Genomic DNA, 23,114 nt, shown 5'->3' with positions numbered 1-23,114 from the left:
AACAGAAATTTCCATAAGTCACGGGTAATTACTTTCTCCTCATAACTAGGGTAATGTGTCCTTCTGATTGTTAGCTCTATCAGGGGCTTGAGATTCCATAAACTGAGAGGTTTTAGCAGGACTGTGTGTAAGAGGATAGGAAGGCCCTTCAATGGTCTTATTCCTTTCACTCACATTACAAAAGGTAACAAGTTCTTTGCCTGCTCTCCTGTGGGATTCTAAAGGGATCTCTCATCACCACTCCCATTCAATGTGTAAAGGGGAGGAGATAGCATCCTTCTGGTCTGCAATGTCACCAGTTGATGGGTGACATTCAAAGGCACATCCCCCTTTAGTTGCTGTGCTCTCAGTACCTGGAAGACATGGTGCCAATTAGGAGAAAGCTAACTTGATTCAACCTCAAGCTGGAACTAATGCCATAAAATGGAGAACAACCTGAACAGCTGGCAATGGAAGTTTTATTTAACCTTTGCCGATATAGTCACTGGACTATTAGATCTACTGCTGATTCTAGATGCCAAGATTATAGCTATGGCATGCAGAGCCTTTTACTCTTCTCCTACCCTTTCTATAATCTTATGGTGGAAAAAGCAATCAGTTATGTGCACTAGTGTTTGTGGGCTTTGTACAAATAATGAATCTAGAGACAGATATTAGGGTATGCAGCCTTAAGTGGTCTGGGATACATGTATCTCAGAGATGGCTTCCCTGCCTATGGTACACCTGCTGGGCTGTTTTTGTCATGTGCTCTGGAGGTTAAACACTATAGGATTCTTGTCTTGTGCTCCCAATGAAACATCAATGGTCTCAAGCTTGATCCCTCAAGTAGTCTCCCAGAACTAGGGTTTGGAGAGCTTCAGGTTGGAATGCAATACCAGGCTATTTGGTCAGACTTCAGAACTTACCTTTTACTGGTATATTACTAGTAGTAAGGTACAGGAATTCCAGAATTACAATTTTTGCAGTGGCAAAGAGTCCTGTGGCACCTTATAGACTAACAGACGTATTTGGAGCATAAGCTTTCGTGTGAGAATACCCACTTCGTCGGATGCAAGTCTCAATTCGTCGGATAGTCACAATTAGAAATTTAAGTAAATAACTCTTGACCCCTCAAGTAGAAACATGCCACATATTATGCTCTAATGTTACAGGCCTAGACTTGAAGTTCTCTCTTTCTGGGCCTGATCTGCACCCAGATTTTGCACAGACATTCTTGGAAAAGAACCTTATGTAACAACTTCTTTATTCAAGACCGTAAAAGGTAAGTTTAATTCTTTCCTTTCCTCTGAAACAATGGAACACAGACATTTTTCATGAACAGACAGCATTCAAAAAACATGACCATCACTTCTAATTTGAGAGAGACAAGGTGGGTGAAGAAATGTTCTTTTATTTGGCCAACTTCTGTTGGTGAGAGACACAAACTTTCAAGCTTACACAGAGCTCTTCTTCAGGTCCAGTAAAAGATATTACCTCACCCAACATGTCTCTCTAATACCCTGGGATCAATAGAGCTACACCAATACTGCATATTTCGAATTTTAGGAATGTTTAATAGCACAAACTATTAATAAAGTTGCCTGGCACTTCCCATTGTAATACCCTGCTTTCTGTTGTTTATAACTCTTCCAAACTTTAACCAATTGGGCTGAAATTTTCCATTTCAGGTACTGCCTTAGGCTAAACATTTTTGGAAAGTTTCATACAAAATAGTTCAGCTGTTTCTGAGAGCAAGGTAATGAGAAGTACATTGTTTTGCAATGTCAATTATATATATATATATATATATATATAATGCTGGTGAGCCTGTTTCTCCAGAGCGCTCTCTGATCCCACTGCTGATGCCCAAGCAGCATGAAGGAGGAAGTCGCAATACAAGGGGGGAAAAAAAGAGCCAGACTGGGGGAAAGCGAAAGGAGTAGATTAACCAAGCTCCTATCCCAGACTGGGACAGAAGGGGGTGGGAAAGAGAAACTGATTAGAACTGGAGGGAGGGATCCAACCCTGCTGATGTAGGTGTCAATGACAATTTTCTGTTTTTCAGTTTTCTTTTTATAAAAACCTAAAAAGCTGCACACAAACTACATTAAAAATAGTATGTAATCATGTAATTAAGGACTATGATAATATATACATGCAGAAAAATGGGTGAATTAAGTGAACAATGGTAACTTTTGAGTGCTTGATTTTGCAAGCTTAATAAAGTTCTAAGGTAGTTTTTTTGAGTAGAATAAAAAAGTTTACAACTGATAAAATATATTAAAGACTGAATGAGATACTACATTAGCAGCATTCACGAAGCTCTTACTGTATTCACTGAAACATCTATCCTAGTAAACAATTATTCTAGATTAAATCTTCATAGGACAGACTTAGGGTATGTCTACACTTGCAGAGTTTTTGTGCTATAAGTTTCACAGGTGAAAAGGAACTGGTGAAAGAAAAGTGAGCATGCAAACCAGTGCTTAATTCCTCAGACGTCAGAGTGTTTACACTACCAGCACTTCCATCACAGAGGAGAGCAGCGCTGTAGGTCATCTATCCCACAGTGCAGCTCTCTCAATAGGTCTTGTGGGAAGGGGGGGTTGAGCAGAAGGCATCCTGGGTCCCTGCTCAGTGCCTTGTGATGCACTGCTTCATGTCCCAGAAGCCCCATTACTTCCTTGTTTCTTTTGTGGCATTTAAAAAAAAACAAAACAAACCCTGATGTCTGGCTGCTTTCCCTGCCACATCTCCAAGCAAAGGGAAAGGGAGTTTCCAACTTCCCGGCGCTTATAGGGGGAGGGGCGGGCGGACGTCTGTTTACCTGGCATCAGAGCAGTGGAGATGCTGGCCAGAGTGGTCACTTTTGGAACTGTGGGATATCCTCCAGAGGCCAAAAGTTGTTTGCATAGGTAGAATGGGTCTTCACTTTTACAACAATGCAAAAAGAACAAGGGAAAGAAGTGTATGCCTCTCGTGAAGACAGTTTTCTTTTTGCAGTGAAACGTCTGAGTTTCACCGCAAAAAGTCATTAACCAGTGTAGACGCTCCCATGATTTTAGTGCAAAAAAGGGACATTTTGCGCTTTAAATGGCAAGTGTAAACATAGCCTTACATCACAACATACAAATGACTGAAATTAAAATCATTCATTCCTCTCTACCAGCAGAGCAGCTATGCTATTTCTCATGGTCCCAACTTCTCTCTCTCTAGGAAGTGCGGTGGCTGAGTGGCTAAGGAGCTTGACTACAATCCTGAAGATCGAGACTTGCTCAATCTCATACTGAAAGGCTACTTCTTGTTCACTCAGCTGTAAAACGGGTACCTGATTCATTGGATTAGGGCAGTCAAAGGCTGCCTTAGGTCAGACCTGATGCTCTCCACTTTACTCCCTTCTGTACCATTTGGCTATGAAACTGATGTGCCTTAGCCACCTCAGCCCGATGAGCCATTGACTCAGGGGAACTTTGACACAGCCTTTCCACAGTTTGAACAGAGTCAGCTACTCTTCTGCTCTTTCAAGTATGAACTATGGTATCTAAAGTTTCAGAATTTCCACATTTTGAAAATTAGTTTCAGGAAAGAAGCAAATGAAACTTATTAACAGATAACTTTCTGAAAACATTTCTATTTGTACTTGAGAGCAATTAGGGAAGACTGTTTAAACACTTACGGTTCAGCCAGAAACTCAACTGGATAGTGTGGGCGAGTGTGATTAAAGCCTTTTGAGAAAGATACTGCATATCTTCCTAAATGACCATCTACCCTTTTCTAAGGAATCCCACTATAAGATTTAACAACTGTAGTATTCTAGGAATACTGAATAGCTAAGGGTACCGGTAAGTTCAGTTCTTATTGAAGAGACAAAGTACAGAACAGCAAACAAACTGACATCACAGGGAACAGTCACATTCTGCCATAGGGCCTAATAAAACTCCAGAAGTCAATGGTGGTAAGTAAGTGTTTGCACCAAGAGTTAGACGCACAGATGGCCATTTGAAAAGCATCACTTCAGTAATTTTAGAAGTTTCCAGGGAAAGGAATACTTCAGGGCAGAACTTGAAAATCCTCTTACCAAATATAAAAGTGTCAAGCTCTTTCCAGTAAGTGGGGTAGAAGAATTTAAGCAAATTTCTGAATAATTTAACACTGCATTAAGAGTCAAATTTCTAGCTATTCTAGTTGCAAAGATGTTGTTTCACATGACAACCAAGGGCTTGTATACACAAAAAAGTTGTTAAGCTCTAATTATACCAGCATAGTGAAAGCACTACAAAGCCCCGTTAGCATGGGCGCATTTACACTAATGTAAGTGCACTTACACCAATATATCTTATTCCCATACAAAGAGACCAATAAAATATCCCAGCATAAGGCATTTTTATATTGCTATAACTGCATCCACACTCGGGGTTATACTGATATATCAGTTAAAAAAAGGTGTCATACGCCTGACTGTTACCAGTACAAAAAACTGTGTACCAAATAAGTACCACTCAGTGATATTCTTTCCCATCCCCCAGCTCCTTCATGTTGTAACTACAGTTACACAGTTTAATCTATCCAGAACCTTTCAGGCAGCCCTTTTCAGGTTTGGCTGTTAAATTCTTGTCATAATCCTGCAGGATGAACACATCTACATTTGAGATTAAAAAGTCTAGCACAGACAAACCCTTTAAAGTTAATTATATTGAGTTAGCTAATTTCATCTATGACACCTTTAAATCAAATGCACACTTTAAAACACTAGCATTGGTAATCCACCTCCCCAAGAGGCGGTAGCTAGGACAATGGGAGAATTCTCCCTTCAACCTAGCATTATCTACACTGGGGGTGAGGTTGGTTTAACTGCGTCACTTGTGGACGTGGATTTTTCACGCCTTGAGTGACAGTTATACCAATTTAATTTCCTAGGGTAGACCAGGTCCTAGTTTAGGCAAGTGTCCAACCCTTCCAGCAGGATAATAAAGATGTTAAATTGTATTGAGACAAAGTGCTAAACTTATTACTATTTTTAAAAATGGCATTCAGACTAGCTAACTGGATTTTTTAAAAAATATAATTAAAAGTAAGGACATTATGGGGGTGAGAGGTTGTTTGTCCCAGCCCACCACCCAAAATTTCATTTGCAATTTTGTTTGAAGGGCTAAATATGCTTCAGAGACATGGACATAAATCATACAACTTAACCAGACTAAATGTGCAACAGTAATCCTAAATCAAAGAAAACCGCAAAAATAAAGGATAAGCAAATACCTTCTGTATTCTCTTTGGATCTTTCTGTGAATTCTCTCTCAGAGGTACTTTTCCAAATAACTTCCAGCCCAAATCATTTTGTTTCTCCAGTCTTGTGTTTCTAGTAAACAAATTCCTATAGAAAAAAAGATTCATAAGGATTCAAAGGAATTTAACGTTAACCAGGAAGGTAGTTAATTTGCACATTTTTAAAATTCAAACGGTACGTACTGCACTGTCCTGTGTAGTACCAGTTGTACCTTCAGAGGGTAAGTGACTTCAAGGCAGGGATTCCCTTCTTTGTGTAGCACCCCATACAAGCTATCTCCAACTTTATGTCTTACCTACTAGAAATTCTTACCTAATCAAGTTCCTAAAAATATCTTCCATTATTGACAAAATAATGTATACACCAGGGGTAGGCAACCTATGGCACGCGTGCCAAAGGCAGCAGGCAAGCTGATTTTCAGTGGCACTCACACTGCCTAGGTCCTGGCCACGAGTCCGGGGGGGGGGGGGAGGCTCTGTATTTTAAATTTAAATTTTAAATGAAGCTTCTTAAACATTTTAAAAACCTTCTTTACTTTATGTACAACAATAGTTCAGTTGTATATTATAGACTTACAGAAACAGACCGTCTAAAAACGTTAAAATGTATGACTGGCACGTGAGACCTTAAATTAGAGTGAATAAATGAAGATTCGGCACACTACTTCTGAAAGGCTGCCGACCCCCGGTATACACAGTGTCCGCATGAGACTATTTCTCTCTCAGATATCCCACTGTTGCAGCTCGAAAGGGCCTAGTGATAGCAGAAGTGCTAGTATACACAAGTTTCAAGGAAGAATGACAGGCTTTCCAGTAACATGTCATTTAACCCTGCTTACAGCAAGTTTACACAAAACGTCAGCAGCTACCAGGACACTGGGCACCACTGGGACTGCACTGACAGCAGTAAGCATGGGAAAGTCTAGGGAAACTGTACTTGTATATATAAGGCCTTCAATATGGAAGTGACATTATCAAGACTTATTATAGACAATATCTGAAATGCCCTCCTTTGGTTTCATCTACAAGTGTTGGTTGAAATTTTCCCACCTGTTGCCATCACAAGTTCAGGTCACCTGGTGGTAACGAACAATGAGAGTGTTAGTTTAGAAAAGATACCACTGGCCATCAGCCTTTGTATGCAGTTTTGTATAGACCTTCTCTGAGCAGGATTAGATGATCCTGTGTTTACAGTATCAGCTGCTCCCTTCTTTCACTCATGCTCCCAACATTGTTACCATTGGTGGAGCTAATTGGTGGTAGCAACAAGTGGCACTTGAAGCAAAAATATCCTAGTACACAGTGACAACAGTAGTCTTAAAGGAAATCTGATAAACAGCTCATGCATTTGGCTAAGAGGACATGAAAACAGAGTCAATTACTCCAGATGCCTTGAAACAAAAACCCATGCACAAATGAGAAGAAACTCAAATACAAAAATCTCCTGTGCCCTCCATATAAGTATTACAAAACCAGGATTTTAAAATTTATATTTAAGGGAAAATGTTCACTCTTCCCTGCAGCTGGTTCACTCGTTTTGCCTGATGCAGCTGCAATGGAATGTATTCTAGAGTACTGCAGTGTTTAAGGCACCCCTTCTATTTAATTTATGACTGATAAGCTTTTTAGTAACCTAACCAGCTCAACATCTCCAAGTGCTTTGTTCTCATAAGACAAATATTATTGCAATTATGGAAACTGTTATACAGTTGCATACAACGTAAGTCTATGCCCCACTTGGCCTGCTTCAATTAAAAAAACAAAACACCCCCCCACACACACACAATCTCTCCCTGAAAAGGCCAATAGCAGCTATGAAATGTAGTAATTCTGATGTCTGCTAAATATCTCAAATTAACCAGTTTATATATATATATATGTACTGTCATGGTTCCTTCCCCACTCTGAACTCTAGGGTACAGATGTGGGGACCTGCATGAAAAACCCCCTAAGCTTATTTTTACCAGCTTAGGTTAAAACTTCCCCAAGGTACAAACTATTTTACCTTTTGCCCTTGGACTTTACTGCTGCCACCACCAAGCGTCTAACAAATATATAACAGGGAAAGAGCCCGCTTGGAAACATCTTTTTTCCCCCCCACCCCAAATCCTCCCAAACCCTACACCCCCTTTCCTGGGGAAGACTTGATAAAAATCCTCACCAATTTGCATAGGTGAACACAGACCCAAACCTTTGGATCTTAAGAACAATGAAAAAGCAATCAGGTTCTTAAAAGAAGAATTTTAATTGAAGAAAAAGTAAAAGAATAACCTCTGTAAAATCAGGATGGTAAATACCTTACAGGGTAATCAGATTCAAAACACAGAGAATCCCCCTAGGCAAAACCTTAAGTTACAAAAAGACAAAATCAGGAATATACATTCCATTTAGCATACCTTATTTGGTCAGCCATTTAAACAAAACAGACTAACGCATATCTAACTAGATTGCTTATTAATCCTTTACAGGAGTTCTGACCTGCATTCCTGCTCTGGTCCTGGCAAAGGCAACAGACAGACAGTGAGAGCCTTTGTTTCTCCCCCCCTCCAGCTTTGAAAGTATCTTGTCTCCTCATTGGTCATTTTGGTCAGGTGCCAGCGAGGTTATCCTAGCTTCTTAACCCTTTACAGGTGAAAGGGTTTTTTCCTCTGGCCAGGAGGGATTTAAAGGTGGTTAGCCTTCCCTTTATATTTATGACATGCCCCCCAAATCACACAGATGGGGGGAACATTGGCTGTGATTTCTTCCTGGAGCTCTAGGAGAAAACAGAGTTAATAAGACACATGTACCTCTAAATATACTACCAAGTATATAAAGACTAACAATATTTTCCACAGCTCAAGGACGATTTTAACCAGTTGATTCTGGGAAACTTTCATGGGAGAGTGCATCAGCCACTTTGTTAGAAGCTCCTCAGATGTGTTGGATGTCGAAATCAAAATCTTGAAGAGCTAAACTCCACCGAACAAGTTTGTTATTTCCCAGGGCGGCATGAAGCCACTGTAGCGCAGCATGGTCGGTTTGCAGGTGGAAACGCCGCCCACAAACGTATGGGCATAGCTTTTCCAGAGCTTAGACAATAGCGTAACATTCTTTTTCACTGACTGACCAGTTGCTTTCCCTCTCAGCAAGAAGCTGACTGAGAAACACTACAGGGTGGAATTCTTGATCTGGTCCTTCCTGCATTAAAACTGCTCCCACACCACACTCAGACGCATCTGTGGTTACTAGGAACAGTTTGTCAAAGTCTGGGGCCTTAGTACAGGGTCAGACATGAGTGTCGCTTTAAGCTGGTTAAAGGCCTTTGGACACTCTTCGGTCCACTGAACGGCATTTGGCGGTTTCTTTTTGGTTAGGTCTGTCAGCGGGGCGGTGATTTGGCTGTATTGTGGTACAAATTGCCTGTAATATCCAGCCAAGCCTAAGAAGGATTGGACCTGTTTGCTTGACTTGGGACAGGCCACTTTTGGATAGCATCCACTTTGGCCTGTAGGGAGTTGATAGTTCCTTGACGCACCTGGTGTCCAAGGTAAGTCACTCTGTTTAGGCCTATTTGACACTTCTTAGCCTTAACAGTTAGTCCTGCCTCCCTTATGCGCTCAAGGACTTTTTGTAGATGTTCCAGGTGGTCTGCCCAGGAATCCAAAAATATGGCCACATCGTCAAGGTAGGCGACTGCATATTCTCCTAATCCCGCTAGGAGACCATCTACAAGTCTTTGGAAGGTGGCGGGTGCATTCTGCAGCCCGAAAGGGAGTACATTAAATACATACAGCCCAACATGTGTGGTGAAGGCTGACCTTTCCTTGGCGGATTCATTTAGCGGTACCTGCCAGTGCCCCTTGGTTAAGTCCAAGGTAGAGATGAACTGGGCCCGTCCCAGTTTCTCTAATTGTTCATCTGTGTGTGGCATTGGATAGTTGTCTGGGCGAGTTACAGCATTTAGCTTACGGTAGTCCATGCAAAATCGTATCTCCCCATCTGATTTGGGAACTAGAACCACTGGAGATGCCCATGCACTGCCAGGGGGCGGATTACCCGCATCTGTAGCATATCCTGGATCTCCCGTTCTATAGCAGTTTTAGCTTGAGGAGACTGCTGGTAAGGTTGGACTTTAATTGGGTGAGCATTACTGGTGTCAATGGAGTGGTATGCCCGTTCAGTCAGTCCTGGGGTGGCTGAGAACATCGGCGCGTAGCTAGCGCACAGTTCCTTGATCCGTTGTTGCTGCACAAGCCCAAGGGTCATGGAAAGGTTCACCTCTTCAATGTCACCAGCACTTTTCCCTTCGTAGGAGACACCTTCATGCCACTCAGCATCATCTCCTCCCTGGGCTGTAAACTGACAACCTTTAATTCTCTGGAATAAAAGGGCTTTAGAGAATTAATATGGTACACCTTAGGCTTTCGGTTGGAGGTGGGGAATGCTATGAGATAATTAACACAGCTCCCAGGAGCTCCTGGACCGTGAATGGCCCTTCCCATAAAACTTCCATTTTATGGGCCTGGAGGAGTGTCTTTAAGACCATGACCTGGTCCCCTACTTTGAAGGAACGCTCTCTGGCATGTTTATCATACCAGGCTTTTTGCTCTTTTTGAGCATCCTTTAGGTTTTCTTTAGCAAGGGCTAAAGAGGTTTGGAGGGTGTTTTGTAGGTTGGTTACAAAGTCCAGAATGTTAGTTCCTGGAAAAGGTGTAAACCCCTCCCGTTGCTGCTTCACCAACTGTAATGGCCCCTTAACCTCATGATCACATACAAGTTCAAATGGGGAAAACCCTAAACTGGGATGTGGTACAGCTCTGTAGGCAAAGAGCAACTGCTGCAACACTAGGTCCCAATCATTGGAGTGCTCATTTACGAATTTACGTATCATGGCCCCCAAAGTCCCATTAAATTTCTCCACCAGGCCATTTGTTTGATGGTGGTAAGGAGTGGCAACCAAGTGATTCACCCCATGAGCTTCCCAAAGGCTTTCCATAGTTCCTGCCAGGAAATTAGTCCCTGCATCTGTGAGGATGTCGGAGGGCCAACCTACCCTGACAAAAATGTCTGCTAGTGCCTGGCACACACTTTTAGCCCTGGTGTTGCTTAGAGCTACTGCTTCCGGCCATCGGGTGGCAAAATCCATGAAAGTCAGTATGTACTGCTTTCCTCTGGGTGACTTTTTCGGAAAAGGACCCAGAATATCCACAGCTACTTGCTGAAATGGAACTTCCATGATGGGGAGTGGCTGGAGAGAGGCTTGACCTGGTCTTGGGGTTTTCCCACTCTTTGGCATACCTCACAAGACCGGACATAGGTAGAAACATCCTTGCCCATTCCCTCCCAGTGGAATGACCCCCCCCCATATGGTCTTTGGTCCTGTTCACCCCAGCATGGCCACTAGGGTGATCATGGGCCAAGATCAAGAGCTTGACCCGGTACTTAGTTGGAACTACCAACTGTCTCTGAGGATGCCAGTCTTCCTAGTGTCCACCAGAAAGAGTTTTCTTGTATAAAAGTCCTCTTTCTACAACAAACTGGGATCAATTAGAAGAACTGAGAGGCAGTGGGTTGCTCCAGCCATTGTCCAAGCTCTCTGGAGGCTTTCATCTGCTTCCTGTTCAGTCTGGAACTGTTCCCTTGATGCTAGAGACATCAGTTCCGCATTGGATTGTGGACCTAGGCGTCGTCCCTTTGGAAGCGATGTAGGGGATGGGGCTGTTTCCGTTGACTGTGAACAGCTCTCTGTAGGTGCATTATGTTGGGGTTCAGGATCCGGCTGAGCCTCTTGTGTAGGGTTATTGGCTGCTGCCGGTTCCGGGACTGGCTCTGTCTGGGTCTCTGGGACTGGCTCCACTACTGTTGTAGATGTTGGCATGGGGTCCGGGTCCGTCACCTCTGACCGGATCCTGGTAGAAGTTTCCAGAACAGAGCTAGGTGGGACGGCTTGCTTAGCCTGGCTGCGGGTAACCATTCCCACCCGCTTGGCTAGCTTCACATGATTGGCCAAGTCGTTCCCCAACAGCATGGGGATGGGATAATCATCATAGACTGCAAAAGTCCACATTCCTGACCAGCCCGTACTGGACAGGCAACTTGGCTGTAGGCAAACTGAAAGAGTTGGACTTGAAGGGTTGAATTGTCACTTGGATCTCGGGGTCTATTAAATTGGGGTCCACTAAGGAAGCATGGATAGCCGACCGTGTGCTCTGGTGTCCCTCCATGCGGTGACCTTCTTCCTGCCCACACTCAGTTTCCCTCCGCTCCGAGGGTATCTGGGAGGTATCTGGGCCTGAGGACCTCCAATGTGATACAGAGGCAATGAACTGAAATCTGTTGGGGTTCTTGGAGCAGTTGGCCTTTACATGCCCCAGCTTGTTATATTTAAAACATCGTCCAGCTGATGAGTCACTGGGGCGAGGTGGGTTGCTGGAGAATGGTGTGGCAGGAAGATAAGGTGTTTGGAGTACTTCTTGGTGTGTAGTTGGGGCCTTGGGCTGCCCCCAGTAGTAGGGTGTGGTCTGAGGGTGTCCCTTCTAGTATGTGCTCCAACTGCGACCAGGGTTGTTCCTCTCTCCTCCCTCCACCCGTTTTGTTCCGGCTTGCCCCGCCTCTCTGGCAGTCTGGGACTACTCGTATCGATCAGCACAAGAATCGAGACTTTCTGCCAAGTCCATTTCTTTATCCCATAAACACTGTTTTATTTCCTCCTTGGACATATTCAGAAATTGCTCCTGAGCTATCAAATCACACATTCTGTCAAAGCTAGTGACACCCCTTCCTTGGAATATCTAACCTTCTTCATCTGGTTTAGATGAACCACATTACTTAGTCCATTACTTAAGACCCTTAGTCTTAAGGGCTCAGAATTTTACTCTGTACGTTTCAGATGTAATTTGAAATTGCTTTAAAACCAAATCTTTGAATTTATTATAGCCAGAAGCCTCATCAATAGGCATCTTATTGAGTATGTCCAGAGCTCTTCCAGTTAATTTTGTGACCAATGTGGTCATCTTGTGAGCTTCAGGAATTTTATGGAGAGTGCACAGTCTCTCAAAGGTGAGAAAATATTCAGCAATATCACTGGATTCATCATACTGTGGACATAGTCGCTCCCATTTGTGGATTGTTGGGGAAGGATGGTTAGGGTTATCCAGTAGATTCCACTCAGCCTTTGCCTTCTCCATCTCCAGTGCACGCTTCCTCTCTTTTTCCTTCTCCGCCTCAGCATGCTTCCTTTCTTTTTCCCTTGCCTCCATAGCTCTCCTGTGGGCAGCCTCTTGGGCTGTTTCCTTGGTTTCTGTCATGTTTGTCTTAGTTAAAAACTAACTTTACACCCGAGAGTTAGAAATAAAAAAAACTTGGTTTGTCAAAAATATATTATATATAGGTTGTGCTGTAACTGGATACCTATGTTCTCTGATAGCGACTGTCAGCCTACAGAAAAATCCTTTAAAAAAATAAAAAAAAACCCTAACACCTTTGTCTCCAGGCAAATAGACAGAAAACCCCTCTAGATACTCTTAGGTAAAAAAACAACTTCAGGTCTGTGAAGACTTGTGGATTTCCCTGCAGGAGGTTAACTACCCTGCCTTCAGGTAGAGAAAACTCCAGCTCACAAAAGATAATTACCTTTTGTTTCTGCTCTGGCCCCCAAGCAGAGACAAAAAAACCTAACTGCTTTCAGCTTAAAACCTGCTTTCCAGCAGCCCAAAGGAAAAAAAAAATTTCCTTTGGGAAAAAAAAAAAAATCTGTGCTTCTGGTTCAAAAAAAATCTCAAATTGATCTCAAAATGATTTCAAGTTAATCCCACTGCTCTGCCACCATGTCAAGGTTCCTTCCCCACTCTGAACTCTAGGGTATAGATGGGGGGACCTGCATGAAAAGCTTATTTTTACCAGCTTAGGTTAAAACTTCCCCAAGGTACAGACTATTTTACTTTTTCCCTTGGACTTTATTGCTGCCACCACAAAACGTCTAACAAACATATAACAGGGAAAGAGCCTGCTTGGAAATGTCTCTCTCCCCCAGAATCCTCACAAACCTTACACCCCCTTTCCTGGGGAGGCTTGATAAAAATCCTCACCAATTTGCATAGGTGAACACAGACCCAAACCCTTGGATCTTAAGAACAATGAAAAAGCCATCAGGTTCTTAAAATAAGAATTTTAATTGAAGAAAAAGTAAAAGAATCACCTCTGTAAAACCAGCTTTGAAAGTATCTTGTCTCCTCATTGGTCATCTTGGTCAGGTGCCAGCAGGGTTATCTTTAGCATCTTAACCCTTTACAGATGAAAGGGTTTTTTCCTCTGGCCAGGAGGGATTTAAAGGTGGTTAGCCTTCCCTTTACATTTATGACATGTACTATTACATATCACAAACTATTCCTTTAGCAAAGGCTATACAATTTAGACCAGTACATGTTCACAGCTAAGTAAACAGTTCTTAGTAGTTTACAATGTTTTATATTAACCTGCCATCAAAAACTGGCAAACTATCCCAATGCCTTGTTTCTGCTGAGCACATATGCACCCATTACAGGCAACACTGAACCACATATTCCAGAACTGATTATTAGGCCTTCATTTGTGCCTTCCCCCAAATTAATGTCATCACAATGTGTGTGGGTATGTATTGTAATTGAGCTATTTTTACTGGTTTAGGAACACCTACCTCAAACACAAAAATCTTATTTACAAGAATGGATTACATGCCTCAATACCCTCAGGAGTATAGTTAACTTGAAGGTCCTCTTTGGTTATCAGATTAAGATACAGATAAGATCAAGAAGTTAATTAAGGAGTATGGAAATCACTACTAGTCAGAAGCAGTTGGTGTTCAAAGTAGGAGATGTGGCCCCACCTCCTACACGCACAAGCTGGCCAGTTTTTCCATATTGAAAATATGAAGACAATGAGGGAAAGGGGAATGTTTTGGTGAGAGATTATGGAAACTGACTAGGAAAAGGGAGAAACCTAGTGTCCACTCTCATCTTCCACTACCTGTTTACTTTCAGACCGTAAAGACATTTTACAGTAAGTGGTTGGAGGGGAGAAAGTGTTAATCCCCAATTCACCCTCCCCCCATTTCCCCACCCTGTCTACACGCCCATTCATCCACAATCAGGTCTGCCAACCTAGCTCAGATCCCTCAAACCTCACCTAATTGTGAAGTCATCACCAAGGCGGCAGGTTGTATTGCACCTGACAGTAAAACAGCAACATTGGTAACTGTATCATCATCAATGGGGCTTAGTCTCATCATCTCTCAAATGATCAACCCTCCCTTTTAAGTGTTCAGATATTACCATCTCTATCAATGTTCAGATATCAATCATCCATACCTTTGTCACTCCTATTATTTACAGAAATATCACCTGGCTCAATGTCTAGTTGGCAGCCGGTATCAAGCGGAGAGTGCCCAAGGGGTCGGTTTTGTTCAACATCTTCATTAACTATATGGATGACTGAATGGATTACACCCTCAGCAAGTTTGCAGAGGACACTAAGCTGGCGGGAGACGGAGATATGCTGGAGAGTCTGAACAGGGTCCAGAGTGACCTAGACAAATTGGAGGATTGGGCCAAAAGAAATCTGAGGAGATTCAACAAGGACAAGTGCAGAGTCCTGCACTTTGGACAGAAGAATCCCATGCACTGTTACAGGCTGGGGACTGACTGGCTAAGCGGCAGTTCTGCAGAAAAGGACCTGGGGTTTACAATGGACGAGAAGCTGGATACAAGTCAGTGTGCCCTTGTTGCCAAGAAGGCTAATGGCATATTGGGCTGCATTAGTAGAAGCATTGTCAGCAGATTGAAGGAAGCAATTATTCCCCTCCACTCGGCACTGGTGAGGCCACACCTGGAGTATTGCATCCAGTTTTGGGGCCCCTGCTACAGAAAGGACGTGAACAAACTGGAGATAATCCAGCAGAGGGTAACGAAAATTATTAGGGTACTGGGGCACATGACTTATGAGGAGAGGCTGAGGGAACTGGGATTATTTAGTCTGCAGAAGAGAAGAGTGAGGGAGGATTTGACAGCAGCCTTCAACTACCTGAAGGGGGGTTTCAAAGAGGATGGAGCTCGACTGTTCTCAGTGGTAGCAGATGACAGCACAAGGAGCAATGGTCTCAAGTTGCAGTGGGGGAGATCCAGAAATAGGCAGTGTGGATATTAGGAAAAAACTATTTCACTAGCAGGGTGGTGAAGCACTGGAATGGGTTACCTAGGGAGGTGGTGGAATTTCCATCCTTAGAGGTTTTTACGGCCTGGCTTGACAAAGCCCTGGCTGGGATGATTTAGTTGCGGTTGGTCCTGCTTTGAGCAGGGAGTTGAACTAGATGACCTCCTGAGGTCTCTTTCAACTCTAATCTTCTATGATTCTAGGGAAGAATGGTGTGATGATAATACAACGGCAAACCTAACCTGCTACCGTAGGAAACACTCTGTACACTCTGATCAAGCATAGCCAAAACTTTCGGAAGAGCAAAGATTTTCTTTATAGTCATCATCAGATCTGGAGCCATGGGCAGGGCGGAGTTTTCATTAGGCACAGTACCTATGGGTGTGGATATTTTAGGGGTGCCTAAAAATTCAAATGTTGCCGCTCCTGGGTCCTGGCAGGGGCTGGGCCAGGGCCAGCAGAGGGGGGAGATAGCCCCAAGCAGCCCTGCTGGAGCACTCCTCACTCAGCCTGTTTGACAGAGTCACCTCCCGTCAGGGAGTGCAGCTGTGGGGCAGGGCTTGGGAGAGTGGGTCTCTGAAGGGGTGTGTGGCGGGGGGAGGGGGGCGCTCTGGGCAGTGGGAGAGGTCTGTGTGTGTTGGGGTGCTGCGCAGTGGGGCTCTGTGGGCAGGGAGGCACCTAAAAGTTAAAAGTGGCAGGGTACCAGTGCTGCAAGCGGGGTGGGGGGCTCTGAGCCACCACAAGTGGCCACAGCTCCTGGCCGCTGCAGGTGGCAGGGGAGGCTCTGAGTCCCTGTGCCTGGAAATGCCCAAGATGTAAATCTGGCCCTGGGCTAGGATTTTTAACCACAAACTATCTTCATTCCCTCAGCCAATTCCAAAACAAAAAAAGTCTTAGATATCAATGAGCTCATGACATACACAGGAAGACCAAAAAGAGCTGAATATATAGCATGGTTAAGAGAAAACTCGGGACAGTCTACAAATATCTAAAAGGTATAAACGCTGTGGAATTAGAAGAATTTAAAATAGCAAACAAGAGGTATAAGAGTATGTAAATTGAAGCTAATAAAACATTTAGGCTATTCACATCATGAAGTGTTCCTGATATCAAGTTGTATTCGGTTGTGAAAGTCTTGCATATTCCCCCAAAACATCATATCACTCGTTACTTGTAGAACTAGACTAGAATGAACACTAGAATAGGTATTGTAGGAAACAAAGCTGCATTGCTTCAAGAAGGCAGACTGGACGACCTGGATGAACAGACCTTTGTACGGTCCGCCCGTTTGTCATTGGACAAGTATATTACAAAAAGCAACCATAATTGACACTGACTGGCATCCTTTCTGGCCACCTCCACAAATGACAAGAATCTAATATGCTATGAAGCCTAGAGGTGAGTGTACCTCTGAGTTGAGGTACATTCCATCCTAAGTATGTCCAAGCTCAAATTCACTACTTTGCAAATGAAATGCTTCCAGGGCCGTGGAATCCTTTTGACAAAGATGGTAGTCATGTGATTCCCACCCCCCTTCCCCTCTCACCCCCCACTGGAGGGTACTAGTACTTGCTATGCTATTTCTCCTTCCTAGTGAGATGCAGAACTACAATCTAGTCTTATGCTGAGAGCAAAAAGATAAGCTAGGACAATAAATGTACAAATAAAGTATTAGTTCTATTCTCTGCTAGGTATTTGCACAAAGAATTGAAGTGTACACAGAAAGGCCAATTCCACACATTTCTCTTGAATCCAACCTAGCAATCACATGTTCTTCCTATTTCAATTTACACAAAAGTATTAATAGAGTCTTTCACAACTCACCGCTAGTCCACCACCAAAAATAAACTAACATTACTACTAAAGGGAGCTACGTACAGTAGCAGCATTTTCCTTTAAGTATACACAGAAGAAGGCAAAAAGGAATTACAAGGTATAAGAAACAGGAAATCTAGTTTCCATGTTATTGTGATTTTCAAGTCTAGAAGTAAGAGGATAGTTCTCTTTCAGGTTTGTTTTTGTTGCGGATTTTATTTATTTATCCTGCAGCATTTGCTATTCTATTTCATAGACTGAACCATCTTTTGCAACACAGTTTGTTACACACTGATTGCTTATGTCTCATGAGATCCTTCAAGTGTAAGGAACAATTCTACCCAGGCATTTCTCATTAACTTATCACTGTAGTTCATATATATAATTGTGCAATACAAATTAAGGTACAATTTATGTCCAAAAACTATATTCTTCAACTCTCACAGTGAGGTCTGCCTGGCCCAGTGGACACGGTACTGGACTGAGAATCAGGAGACCTGGGTTCTATTCCAGGGTTTGCTGGGTAACTGTGGGCAAGTCACTTCCCTCCCTGTGCCTCAGTTTCCCGATCTGTAAACTGGGATAATATACTGAACTCCCTTGTAAAGCACTTTGAAGTGTACGGATAAAAAGTGGTATATGAGAACTGGGTATTGTTATTATGACCACCATGTTTTTGGAGAAAAAAGCCAGCTCTGGTCCACACTATGAAATTTAACCATGTCTAAACACAGGGCCAGCATGGGGCACATAGCTAAGACCTGAAAATGATTTAGTACTAGCCACAGGCAAAGAAATCATTATTCAGCACTTTGTCAGCTAACTGCAACTAAACACTAATATAAGGTCCATTGTGTAAATTGTTGTGAATGGGCCACATCCACCCTAACTGAACTGGCCTCATTAGCACGGACCCCCACTTGGTAAGGCAACTCCCATCTTTTCATGTGCTGTATATTTATACCTGCTTACTGTATTTTTTACTCCATGCATCTGATGAAGTGGGTTATAGCCCACAAAAGTTTACGCCCAACTCTAAGGTGCCACAAGGACTTGCTCGTTGTTTTTGCTGATACAGACTAATGCGGCTACCCGTTTCAAACCTAACTGAATCGGTTAATTGAAATTTTGTCTGTATGACTTCCACTGTAAAGTCTTGGGGCAGTGGTCATATCTTCCTCTGCCTGTGCTATGTCAAGGACCCATGCTCAGTTAGTTAACTGGAAAGGAAGCTAAAAAAAAAAAACAGATAAATCCAAGCAATTTGCTTAATTTAAGGTGCTGGTTGTCTTTGCAGTTTCTGTCACATCCAAATACTGGTACCTTGTTGGCCTCCAAATCTTGTTGGGTGCCCCCTACTCCCAGTGCACCCACTCCTCTGACTACAATGCAGTTCGAGACACAAAATAGACAAGGTAATATCTTATTGGACCAACTTCTGTTGGAAAGAGAAGCTTACCCAGAGCTCTTCTTCAGTTCAATGCGGCTGTCATTTGACATAGTGAAGACATGGCTCCATCTTGTCTTGGGTAGAATGGGGGGAGATTAAAAAAAATAGTATTTTATCAAACTTCTCCCACATTCTAAGCCCTCCCATTTTAAGTTCTATGTTGAGATTCCAAAACAAGACTCCACATGCAGCAGGCTGTATAGCCCTTCATAAGACCATCACTCATTTAATCAGCACTAAAATAATTGTTGACATTTAGGTCATTAAGATTCAGAGTCAACAGGCATTGCAACGAACAAAGGCAGTTAAACTTTGCTCAGAGCTATTGTTTCTAGATGTCCGCAGACAACATGGCATTGGTTTATCCTCTGTTCACGTATGTCTAGGGCTTCACAGCCACAAAGGGCAAGTGACTTTTCCTCACAATGAAAGTGTACATTCCGGAACACAAAATGTCAGTCTCCAAAAAAAAAAAAAAAGCACCAGATTCCTAAGCCAGCACAGACTGGCCGAAATTAGATAATTTTGTAATATTAGTCACAACCTAACCTTCCTGTAACTGTGATCCTGTAGTATCCTAAAGCCTTGGTCTATCCAAGGCTGTGACATGGTTTAACCACACTTAAGTCCTAACTACACAGCAAGAGAAAAGTGTAAAAGAAAAATCTGCAAAAAAAAAAAATGTTGCAATACTTTTCATCTGGAACTATCGTCTAATCATCAAGCTTTGTGTCAGGTTTAATTCTAGTACCACCTACGCTAGAAAAATTGCTGCAACGTGGCATTTGGTTGCAACACTAGGTCCCAGCACTTAAAATACTGTTCTGTCCTTGCTATATGGACAAGACCAAACTATTTTACTATTGTTCCCAAATCCTGCAGAGTCCAAGGATCCAACATGATTAGGGAATGTGATTTTCTCCCATTTCCAGTGCTAGATCCAATCACTTGAACTATGCCCGACACTATACTGCTGTAAAAACTAAAAGTCTCCATTCGACTCTCCTAGCGCAGGCGGAGTGCTGCAAGTCTCTGAAGAAGGAATCATTACGTCTTCTTCTGTTGTACAACTCAGTAATTCATAATCAAAAGCTTTGCTTTAAATTTGAGTTACCAGAGCAAAAAGCCCCCAAACATTAATTGTTAGAGAGAAACAGACTTTCCGGATTTGAGCAACTCTGAGGCATTTTTAGAAAGCTAAATTGAGCAGCCTCACTTCTGAGCCAAGTTCATGCATGAAAAGTTTCAGCCCAAAGGATAAATCAGTGAAAGGGTCAGCCATGGCTGGTAAAGAGTTACAGATTAAACAAAAATAACTGTACTATGATTTTACAGTCTCTCTCTCACTCACACACTTTTGGTGGGAAGGGGGCAGAACCTAGACTTATTTTAAAAATCAAGTTTTCTAACCTCAAATTTCACAGTAGTTTTAAGTCACAAGAAATTGATTTGATACCTTATGTTTAAAAAAAGGGTTGAGGCATCAGAAAATTCATATGCCATGGTGTCATCTCCTTCTACTCCAATGTCTCCTTAATAGCCTTTACAGTATGTCAGGTTGATTCACAGTATGGAGTTTAACAGCAATACCTGACATGATGCATCATGTCCATTGTATCATTAGTATAGAGAAATTAGTGTGTCATGGGTTTAATTTGCACCCCTACTAAAAATGTGAAACATAACACTAAACTGCAGCAGCAAGTTATTAAAAAAGTTTAAAAGAGTACGGACAAAGATGACATCACACTGAAAATGGAAAATGAGTCTTTCTGCAAAGTCCCCTGTAAAATGAAGTGTGGCACATAAAACGTGTTTTGCCTTGTTATTGCAGAAGTATTTTCAATTAATTTGTGAGAAGAAAAATTCTCAACCTGGAGAGAATGTAAGTTCTCACTCAAGAGTGAGCTTTTAAGATGACTAATCTTTTACTTGTGTACAACTGGTTTAGCTGCTAGTGCTTTCCAAAAGCAGTGTTCAATTTAGATTTATCAATACATTATGGAGAAAAGAGGAGGGAGGGACATGGTAGTAAAGGACAGTTACATTAGATACCTTTAGCGTCTTCACTATGTTCAAAGTGAATGCAATTCATCAGGAATAATGTACTTATAGCTAACCTCAGTTTGGTTAAGAAAATTGTTGTTTTTGTGATAAAATTTAAGAACATTCAGCATTCATTAAGATTTTATAGTGCACACTGAAAAATGTTTTTCATACACCTGGCAATACCAAGACACATGCAGTATTGTGCCCTCCCACAGCTATCTGGAAGTCTTCTAGTATCATTCAATACCAAGAATACCTAATAAATAAATTCCACTGGCACTCTCTAAGCTTTTCCAAGTTCACATGTTTTTTTTAAACTCATACCACATACAGAAGAGTATTGTCTGCTGCTTTCAACCTTCCCAAAAAGCCAGGGAATCCCCAGAAGAAAACTTCAGCTGCCACTCTTAGTTGGATAGGTTATATAGCCATTCCATTAGCTTTGTATTGTCCATTCAGGTATTTTCACACTCTGATGTCTTATTTACAGAGTTTAAAAATCATTAAAAAATATATTACTGAAGTTGAAGTTGAACTGCTACCTTAAGCAAATAGTATCTTTCTAATTAAAAAAGAAAACAAAAAAATCTTGTATACAAACCTGTCCATTAAGAGGAGTACAGAAGGTGCTGCCATAGTTTCTGTTGCTAATTTAATCCAGATTTGAAAATCAGTTGCAAGGGTCCTCTAAATGTGTCTGAATCTTTTCACAGTCAAATCCACACAGCTAAAGATTTAATGTTCTACACCTTCACAGAATGCCGTCAGAGTCAAGGAACTCTACCTCTCAGTAATTGTCACTGTGTCAACAGGAAAAAGGAAGGACTCCCACACTGTGTATTCATCAGAGGGTGGGGAAAAGCAGAAAGTCAGGTAGGTAGACACCTTTTGAAATCTGCTGTATACAAACTCAAATTACAGTCTCCCTTCTGGCCATGTGTACAGTATTGTATCCATAGTTGTAACTCTTAGAAATAAAATCTTAAAAAAGAAATTTGCTAATTTGGCAGCTAAATCAAAGGTGTACATAGGATGTTTTAATCACAGCATATTTGAGATTTAGTCATATAGATTATAAACAGAGAGTGATACTTGTTAACCCCCTGCTTTCAAACTTCCACATGCCTTTCATCAAGTTGTACTCTCTTACCAGTGACACGGTCCTCAAAACCATTAAACATTAAAACAGGAATTGGTCATGGGCTAGGAGGGATCAGGGTCCTGGAACAATTTGTACGGTGGGGGTGCTGAAAGCCACTGAACCAAACTGTAAGCCCTGTATGTAATGGAAACCACTTCAGACAGAGGGTGTGGCAGCACCCCAAACACCTGCAGTTCCAGCACCTAAGGGAGGGATTGTGCTTTGGCTGCTTTTGGAAAGGTCACCAATATGGAAATCATGCTGTGACCCACGAACCTCCTAATGCCAACTGGCAGAGGTCACAGAGGCTGCAATGTGTTTTACAGGGATCCCCTGGGTCAGTTATATGCATAATACTTCACTAGAGGGCGAAATATCAAGTTGAAATTGAGAGCCAGTAAAAGAAAAAAAACAAAAACGCACACATACCAACTGGTCACCGTAAACATTGTGAAATATATGTAGGGAGAACACTGAAAGAGTTACGTACCTATGCTACAAATTACATTACTACAGTCTGCAAGTTAAAGCAGGTCACTAGAAGGTGACAAACATGTTATTTTCAGACAGGCAGGAGACGCTTATCTGACTAGGTATACACAAATTGAGTATTATATACTTCACAAGGGCATGGATCACTTGATGATTACCTGCTCTGAAGCACCTGGCATTGGCCATTGTTGGAAGACAGGATACTGGGCTAGACGGACCTTCAGTCTGACCCAGTATGGCTGTTCTTATGTTCTTACAATGCTGTCATAAATATAAAGGGAAGGCTAACCACTTTTAAATCCCTTCTGGCCAGAGAAAAAACCCTTTCACCTGTAAAGAGTTAAGAAGCTAAAGATAACCTCGCTGGCACCTGACCAAAATGACCAATGAGGAGACAAGATACTTTCAAAGCTGGCAGGGAGGGGGCAGGGACAAAGGGTTTTGTGTGTGTGTGTATGTATAGAGGTTAGAACTCCTGTTAAGGGCTAATAAGCAATTTAGTTAGATATAAGTTAGATTCTGTTTTGTTTAAATGGCTGATAAAATAAGTTGTGCTGAATGGAATGTATATTCCTGTTTGTGTCTTTTTGTAACTTAAGGTTTTGCCTAAAGGGATTCTTTATATTTTGAATCGGATTACCCTATAAGGTATTTACCATCCTGATTTTACAGAGGTGATTCTTCTACTTTTTCTTCAATTAAAATTCTTCTTTTAAGAACCTGATTGCTTTTTCA

General features: G+C 42.1%; 1 protein-coding gene across 3 annotated transcripts in view; it reads right to left on the bottom strand.

Moving 5' to 3' along the window:
- TBC1D14 (TBC1 domain family member 14) overlaps positions 1 to 23,114 on the bottom strand; it is a 112,053-nt gene that overhangs the window by 66,098 nt on the left and 22,841 nt on the right. Inside the window, exons 1-3 of one of the 3 annotated variants that reach the window (XM_084626515.1) lie at positions 21,348 to 21,386; positions 18,707 to 18,771; positions 5,239 to 5,353 (exon numbers count right to left, since the gene is read on the bottom strand). In XM_084626515.1, coding sequence (XP_084482641.1) covers positions 5,239 to 5,353; positions 18,707 to 18,747 — 156 coding nt within the window. In that variant the 5' untranslated portion in view covers positions 18,748 to 18,771; positions 21,348 to 21,386. Of the gene's footprint in view, positions 1 to 5,238; positions 5,354 to 18,706; positions 18,772 to 21,347; positions 21,509 to 23,114 lie in introns of those variants that run through there. The other 2 variants (XM_084626516.1, XM_084626514.1) reach the window with 2 other exon arrangements.

This window comes from Lepidochelys olivacea, assembly GCF_965140295.1.
Source record: "Lepidochelys olivacea isolate rLepOli2 genome assembly, chromosome: 4".
Lineage (NCBI taxonomy): Eukaryota > Metazoa > Chordata > Testudines > Cheloniidae > Lepidochelys > Lepidochelys olivacea.
The sequence above is the reverse complement of the archived record's forward strand: the minus strand, read 5'-3'. Positions and strand labels throughout refer to the sequence as shown.